Below are 8,791 nucleotides of genomic sequence, written 5' to 3'. Positions count from 1 at the left end.
CAGAGGCCCCTCAAAGACTCGGGCTCATGATACCATTTGTTGGAATAATGGCAGCATGCAACAACTGATTTGTAAAGCAGAATCAATAGAAATCGAAGCCAAAAAGAAAAAGAAAAGAAAGCAGCAACAAAGTTTTTGAACACTAAGCAAAATTGTAACTGAACAATCATCTTTTTTATTCAAATTTCAAAATGTATTTAAGTTACAAAACGATAAATAACAGTTACCTAATAGCTTAACTGCCCCAACTAATGCATATCTAATACTGGCTTAAAACAAAATATAAAAATAAGCTGACATACCAGCTTTTACATCAAAATCACATCACTAACTTAATCTTACTAACTTTGTAAGTAAGTTAAGATTGAACTAAACTAAATTACATAAGAACAAAATGTCCAAATTGGATTGATTCATTCGGTCCAGCTTCAGTTTTGCGCACCAAGCAATGTTGCTGAGCTCGATGGCTGCATTTCAGTTGCTTTGCTGCTGCTGATCTTGACAGTAGCTGGCTGCTGGTTCAATGTTGCATTGCAGTCAGCTTCAACAGTTTCATGGGAAAGGAAATCCGATGAAACCTTAAAGACGAATTGGTCATTCCAGGTTGGGTTTTCGTTGCCGTGACGGTCAATACATGTGCGGAGCTTGAAGGAGGAATCGTTCCAAGCAAGGGCGTAAGTTTTCGTTTGGTGACTCGTATTTGTACCCGATCGTTCCTTAAGTCATTGCGCAGAAATTAAGGTTATTTCGAGCACATAAATTTTCTCCATCTAAGCCTTCTTTCTTTCTTTCTTAACTCAGAAATTGATCGAGAAAATAAAGAACCTGCGAGATTACCAAGAAAGGCACCTTTGAAGGGAAGGGTATTGCCGGCGAAAAACTCCGACAAAGAAAAGATGAAGAGGAATTAGGACAAAGATTGATGATTTGTAAGTGTAGGAGATTCTGATTCTTTGAGTAAAATATGAAAAATGCATGCGAGAAAACTGGAGAAAACATTGACTTGTGTTGGTTGGTAGGGTTGGGCCAGGTTGTGCAGTGCATGTTGGAAGCATATTTAGGGTAGTTTTGTTTACATTGTAAAAAGTTTTAAGGAAATTTTTTTTACATTTTCCTATATTTATTTTACAGAAAATAGTTTGGTCAACGAAAAATGACTTACAGATCAATGGAAAAAAGCTCTCAATAGATAATTTTACTTTTTATATAAAAATTAACTTAAATAAAGTTTAATATTATTATATTGATAATAAATTTTATTTTTATTTTTAAAAATATTTAAAATATTAATATAAAATATTATATTTTTTAATATTATTAAACATAAGTATTTAATTATTTATATTTAATCATATAATAAATTATTAATATAATTAATATAATTTATTATTTTTAATAAAATATTTAATATTTAAATTTTATTTTAATATTAAATTTTAAAAATAATAATTTTAAATAATATTATTCACATATTATTGAAAATATCAATATTAATATTTTAATACTAAATATTTATTACAATTATAAATATATTAATAATAAATTTTTAGTAGTATAAATGTTAAAATATGTCATAAGTTTATATACTCTTCACAAATTTGCTATTTAGTTTCTGTAATTTTATTTTCAAGAATTTAGTCCCTCTAATTTCCAGATTTAAAAATCAAATTCAACTGTTGACATTGTTGATTTCTTTGTCAATTTTTTTAATGCCTAATTTTTAAATAAAAAAAACTCAGTTGGTAGTTATGTAACTAAAAAATAATTGTTGCAATGAACCTAAATTTAACAAAATATTTTTAATATATGTAAAAACAATGTAAAATATAAAATTATAGATATAAAATAAACTCAATTAAACAATAAAAAAATAAAAAATCTAAAATGTATGTTTATTTAATCGAAAACGACTTTTATGAAATATTTTTAAAGAATCTGTCAAATAAAAGAAAAAATTTTACACAGATTCATCCAAACACCTGAAAATATTAAATTTTACAGACAAATAAGTCACTTTCTAGAAATCATTTTTCAGAAGCGATTTTCAGTGAAACAAACGGAAATTAGTTTTAACTGTTGGAACCACCAACAATTGCATAACAAATGTTGTACCCAAGTTACACACTGCCTTGACACAAATGGCAAAAATGTTAATTAATTATACACGCTAAATAGCAGACAAGAATATTACAACATGCTACTCAATCTTACTCTAAGTGTAAAGTTATACATAAATTATAATTTAATGTTTAAAATTATTTATAAAATTTGATTTCGTGTAATTATATATATTAATTAAATTTTAATTTAATTTAATGAAATAAATACATTAATTTATTTTTATATTGAATAAATATAATTATTTATATAAATAATATGCAAACATAAAATGATATGATATAAAAAATAATGTTAGTGATTTAAAAAAAAAATTATTTATGAAAATTGAATCAAATCAAGATGTCATGTATAACATTACATGTTGAAATAAAGTTAACGTGTAGTTTTAAGATTTATCCCTATTTATAAATGACTAAACTAAGCATATTTAAGGTTGTTATATTATTTCTTAATTTTATTAAAATTATATTATTTGTATTTAATATAATTTTAAAAAAATCTAATTAGCATAATTTTTATATAGTATTATATATAACCTTTATCTCATATAAACGAGATAATATATAAAATTAAAAACTATATAATACGAAGGTGGAGCTCAAATTCAATTTATATTTTATTTAAAAGAATTTAAATATTGGATGAGAGTTTTGAGTTTTCAAATAACAATTAAAAAGAAATTTAATTACACCATCTAATAGGACAGTTAAGTGTAAAGTCCAAAAGAAATTGGGCTATTTTTTAGGCCTCACAGATTGAAGGTCGGTTAAAAAAAGCAAGACATAGCGAGATAAACCCAAAACCCTCACTCAGCTCTTTTTGCCATCTTCTTCTTGGTTCTCATTCGCCTCTTTTGGCGGAACATCTTATTGTTTCGAGGGGTTGTTGTTCAGTTTCAAGGTTTCTTGCTTTTTTGTTTTTACTAGTTTCAATCTGCAGCCATGGGAAAAGCAAAAAAGACCCCCAAATTTGCTGGCATGAAGAAAATAGTCACTCAAAAAGCTATTAAACAGCTAGTGTTTTTTCCCCGTTTTCCTAATCCTCTTTTTTTAAATAAATAAAAAAATTCCTTCTCTTTAATTTACTTTGGTTGATATAATCATCTGGATTGATTGTTGTTTATGTAAAATTTCAGTTACAAGGACCAAGTTTTGAACCCTAACAAGAAGGACCTCAGCAAGGACAAACTCCCCAGAAACGTGTAAGCTTATTTATATTCTTGTATGCTATTTCTAATTCTTCTCTACATCGTTTTTTTTTTTAAATTTAAGATTTTATTGGTTCCTTTCCAATTTTGTTGATTGTTATATGGACCAGGCCGAACGTTTCTTCAGCTCTTTTCTTTACACACAACACCTCCTTGGGACCGCCTTATCGTGTTTTGGTTGATACCAACTTCATCAATTTCTCCATCCAGAACAAAGTAAGTACTTCGTAGTTCTTGCCCTCTTGAATTTTGTTTTAGGGTTTAATTTGACTGTGATAATAGTAAAATTAGGTCTGTTATAAGATGTTTATAATCCCCTCTTGCAAAGTAAAAAAATAAATTGCAATGTTTATTTTATCCACATGCTCTTTTCTTATGATTCCTTTTCTTGTCATTGATAATTCTGAACATTTTTTCCCCTTTGGTAGTTGGATCTGGAGAAGGGAATGATGGACTGCTTATATGCAAAATGTGAGTTATGGAGTTGGTTTTCCTTTTAAACATTACTTTGAATACATTGTGCATTTTTCTTAATTGCTAAATCTGTGTTTTTTAGTTACAATCCTGGTCCTTTTTGTTGCTGAATCTAATCTGTTCTTTTGCATTTGAAGGCACTCCTTGCATCACAGATTGTGTGATGGCTGAGCTTGAAAAATTGGGCCAAAAGTACCGTGTAGCTTTGAGGTAAAGCCTCCATTAACCTTTAATATGCAATATCTCTTTGCAGTGTCTTATCTGGCTAAATGCATCTAAATGTTAGTCTTTGTTTCTTAATTTGCCCTCAATCTATCTTTGGAACCTTGATTCATTTGTTGCAATACGACTTGGTTCAATGCTTCTAAATGCTAGTCTTTGTTTCTTAATTTGCCTCAATCTATCTTTGGAACCTTGATTCATTTGTTGCAATACGACTTGGTTCAACAGTTATTTCTGAACTGGTATTTCATATTTAATTTTATTTCGATAGTGACAATGACAACCTCTTTGCAGTTCACTGGCCATATTTTTCCTTACATTAGCTAATAAGTGTTCTCTCTGTCTCTTGCAGGATTGCTAAGGATCCTCGTTTTGAAAGATTGCCATGTGTCCATCAAGGAACCTATGCTGATGACTGTATTGTTGAGAGAGTTACACAGGCATGAACTTAGTATCTTATGTGCAATTATATGCTAGAATCATTCTATCCTTTCAATGGAAATTTGCTATAAAAATTTATTTAGGATTTATTTGATGTTTGTTTACTTGATGTTTTGGTCTATAAACACACTATTTAAGGCATGTACTGCAGTTTTGCATTATGAACGATTAGAACAAACCAAGAGGAACCTCTTTCAACCATTTAAAAACAAAGAACTCTGAAGTATCTCCCTTTCTCACTTTAGAGCTATTGACTTCTTAAGATGTAAACTTCTGGACTTGCATTGGTGTCTTCAAAGAATCTGCCTGAACTTTGTGGCTTGTCTAATTTGAAGAAAACTTCAGTGATAAGATGGATTAATAAGGATGGTCTGCAATAACACCTCAGCACCTCTGTTGTCTGTTAATTTGATTTTATGTGGGACGACTTCAAGCCTGCTCCATCCTTACTGCTTATACTTACATTCTTAGAGTTTGTCTTGGCTAAGGCTGTTGTTATTTTGATTTTATAACTGCCTTCCCTTTTGTTTTTTCTGTTTATTTTCTTCAAACATGAAGTTTATTCATTCTGCAAATTATTACTTCTAATTAACTATGTGTTTCATTGGAAACAGCACAAATGCTTCATTGTTGCTACATGTGATCGGGACTTGAAGAGAAGGATTCGTAAAGTATGTATGATTAGTTAGTCGAGCTGGCATTGCATTTGAACTGAACTCTGATGGATAAAACTTATTTATTGGCAGGTTCCTGGTGTGCCAATTATGTATATCACTCAGCACAAGTACTCAATTGAACGACTTCCTGAAGCAACCATTGGTGGAGGTAAGCTACATAATATTGTTATTATTATTGTTTTCTTTGTTCTTTTCTTATCTGTTGCTCATTTTGAATTATTTTATTTTATCTTATTTGCAGCTCCAAGATTTTGACATGCAAGTATTGATATTTCAGTAGCAGTGATCTCTGGGTTCAATTTTGATACGATGAGATAAAGTAGTTGAGGTTGTAGATGGGCTATATATTATATATAGCTAAACATTTATTTGCCCAACCTATGTAATCAGCACCTCTCCCAGTGTTTTATTTACTCTTTTCCAGATTAACATAGTGCATGTCTTCGATGGGTGATCTTAATGGGTGATAATTTGAGAGGCGTATACTATTTTAACAGTATAATACACTGTACTTGTTTATGACAATTGTAGTCATATTTCTTACTTCGATAATCTGAATTTGCTACTAATTGGATCCATACAAGACTTGTTTCTAACGTCATGGGGGTGAAGATAGTTGTGAAACACAATATTATTATCACCACAAGGAACTACACAAAGGGAACATCATTCACGTTAATTTAATAACCTTAAGAAAAATCTTGGCGCAAACTATATCAATGAACAGAGATATTCTGACCCAACACCTACAACCCCATCCATAATCATTCACCAACCATACTGCTTCATCTGCCACAAGGCTATCACTGTCATCGTTTATCCGATCACAAAACAATATTCGTTAGAAACTCCAAACTCCTGCTCTATGAGTCTTAAGACTTTTTCTGATTGAATTCTTTTACTTACATGTAAAACTACATGAACGAACTCTTTGTTCTAGATCTTTGGTATTATTAGCAACTATGTCAGCATTCTTGCATCAACGATCCGTCGTCTGATCCATTTTCAAATGCCTCCCCTATCTCCCCACCTTCATCAAACTCTCAAAGATCCATTTCGGTCTTCAGCCGCACAGGCATAATTGTTCTCCTTTCTCTCATGGTCATCCTGGGAGTCTTCGCACCCTGGTCAGGTATGTCCCAGTCCATGTTCTCTATCTCGAGAAAGGTATCATCTCTCTCCAAATGGCGAGACTACTCTATGGCTGAAGCCGCGTCGTTCGTCACCAAAAATGGTACCATAATTGTGTGCGCCGTCAGCCAACCTTACTTGCCTTTTCTTAACAATTGGTTGATTAGTATTACCAGACAAAAGCACCAAGAAAAAGTCCTTGTGATAGCTGAGGATTATGCTACTCTTCATAAGGTTAATGAAAAATGGCCTGACCATGCCGTGCTAGTCCCGCCCGCACTCGATTCACAATCTGCCCATAAATTTGGCTCTTAGGTTCAATTCCTGTTTTTCATATCTGGGTTTGTTTACTGAAAGTTACCTTCTTATTGATGCTGATGGGCTGCTTGGTTTGTAGGGGTTCTTCAATTTTACTTCTAGGAGGCCACGACATTTGTTGCAAATTTTGGAGCTTGGCTATAGTGTGATGTATAATGATGTTGATATTGTGTGGTTCGGAGACCCCTTTTGCTATCTTGAAGGAAATCATGACGTTTACTTCTCTGATGACATGGCTGCGGTATGTATGCTAGCTTTGCTATATCGTTGTTAATTTGTTTTGCTTTATATGTAGCTTAATTTCATATTTGGAAGCATGGAACAGAGGAATGGATAAATATTGCTCGACATGTTTTATAACGTGTCATTCAGAATATTCATTAAGATTAAGCTAATATAAGCAGTTAATTATTATATTCTGTAATTAACCTAATGGGCACCCAAGACCTCAGACTCTAGGATACTGTAAAATGGACATATTGTGCTGCCTTGCTGCATTTATTATATACTTTTTTCATGCTTCTTCTCTTTGGTTGATCAGGTGAAGCCTCTGAACCATCCCCATGATTTGCCACCTCCAGGAAAAAAGGGTCGCACTTATATATATGCAGTTGCGTGATTTTCCTGCGTCCGACGGATGGAGCAAAACTAGTTATGAAGAAATGGACTGAGGAGCTTCAAGCTCAGCCATGGTCCAAAGCAAAGAAAGCTAACGATTAACCTGCTTTTAACTGGGCACTAAACAAAACTGCTGGATTGGTATGTCTATGTATCTTATCGCCATTACCATTTTAGGCTTGTATTCTATCCTTTTATCCGTTCTACTTCTTTGTTATTCATTTCTGGATTTTCCTCAGTTACCTTGATAATTGCCTTTTAAATCTTGTGGCCAACTCATTATCCGTATTTGAAAAGTATTGCTATCAATGCGGTTCTTTTTTATTCAAATGAATCCTCAATCGTGTAACTTAGACTGCATATGTTGGCAAGCCGGAAATTGGTTCATCGTAATGCTGACGAAACATGCATGGTTAAATCCACCTATAGGTTCTTTAGATATTTCATTTGCTTCTATGTACTACCTCCTTCTGTATGTCAAAAAACTGTCAGGTGGCTCATTCATCATAGGACCTTCATTACTGGTTCATTGCAAATTGTTGTTGGTCATTGCCTCTATGTAACGATTCCGGGGTGTGAGATCTGTGCTTCTACGAGCCTTCTCTCTCTCTCTCTCTGTGATATTCATAAATTGATGGTATGTGATCAATTATTAGATGTTTCGGGTATTTCCGATAATCATGAATTGATGATACTTTCTGCAGGTGGATTTATACCTGCTGCCCCAGACAGAATTCCCAACGGGAGGATTATACTTCAAGAACCAGACATGGGTGCAGCAAAGAGCAAATCAAGGGAAGGAACGTTATAATTCATGAGAATTATATCACAGGTTTTGAGAAGAAGATAAAGCCCGAGAGTATGGGCTATGGTTGGTCGATGATCATGCCCTCGAGTCTCCTCTAGGCAGATTATGAAAAAAGTTGGAAGATCTTATCATTCCTTCCTGCAGAAACCAATTACAACCTCAATGAACATTGTAAGAGGTGGAGGCTTTACTTATATCCCATGCTTCTATGGGCTTAGATGCACATGGTTCATTGGCAGCAAACAATGCTTATTTATTTATTGTCAATCTGAGGGTTTTCCCTGAGCTGATCAATCAAGTTTTTGTCACAATATTTGCTTGAGATTATGCAAGTAGAAATGAATGTCTTTTTGTTGTATAAAGCATTAGAATAGTATGGTTTGTTGGTTAACAAGTGACTAGCGATTGTAATGTATGCTTTTACATGGATGGGGTAAAAACCTGGACAGTGATGACAGAGTATGTGGGCTGTCCTCCTCCATTTTCTTTTCTTAAATAAATTGCCTGGAAAATGGGTACTTCCGCTTACGTTTGTTGAGAACAGCAGAGCATTGAATTGAAGTGAGTCTTTTTTTCCTCTTTATTCAAACCTACTTTACACGGGATTACTAAATATGTATATCATTACTCATCAACACATGATCTGATTGCTCAAGATTTCTTCAACACGTGATATGATGGCTGTAAAAAGAAATCAGAAATTCGAAAATGTATCGAATGCGTTTGCCGGGAGTCGAACCTGGGTCAATTGTTTTGGAGGCAATTATCTTGTTT

General features: G+C 32.8%; 1 protein-coding gene and 1 pseudogene across 1 annotated transcript; both read left to right on the top strand.

Annotated features, from left to right (window-relative positions):
• The first annotated feature begins 2,909 nt into the window (after positions 1 to 2,909).
• LOC107922808 (rRNA-processing protein FCF1 homolog) lies at positions 2,910 to 5,685 on the top strand. The gene is made up of 9 exons (XM_016852978.2): positions 2,910 to 3,133; positions 3,257 to 3,322; positions 3,439 to 3,544; positions 3,757 to 3,799; positions 3,940 to 4,012; positions 4,377 to 4,464; positions 5,080 to 5,136; positions 5,212 to 5,290; positions 5,384 to 5,685. The coding sequence occupies exons 1-9, from the start codon at positions 3,063 to 3,065 to the stop codon at positions 5,395 to 5,397; spliced, it is 597 nt and encodes a 198-aa protein (XP_016708467.1). The 5' UTR covers positions 2,910 to 3,062; the 3' UTR covers positions 5,398 to 5,685.
• A 57-nt stretch (positions 5,686 to 5,742) lies between these two features.
• On the top strand, positions 5,743 to 8,577 carry LOC107910827 (UDP-D-xylose:L-fucose alpha-1,3-D-xylosyltransferase MGP4-like; annotated as a pseudogene).
• Positions 8,578 to 8,791: the final 214 nt, after the last annotated feature.

Source organism: Gossypium hirsutum, chromosome D11 (assembly GCF_007990345.1).
Source record: "Gossypium hirsutum isolate 1008001.06 chromosome D11, Gossypium_hirsutum_v2.1, whole genome shotgun sequence".
NCBI classification, from domain to species: domain Eukaryota; kingdom Viridiplantae; phylum Streptophyta; class Magnoliopsida; order Malvales; family Malvaceae; genus Gossypium; species Gossypium hirsutum.
The sequence above is the reverse complement of the archived record's forward strand: the minus strand, read 5'-3'. Positions and strand labels throughout refer to the sequence as shown.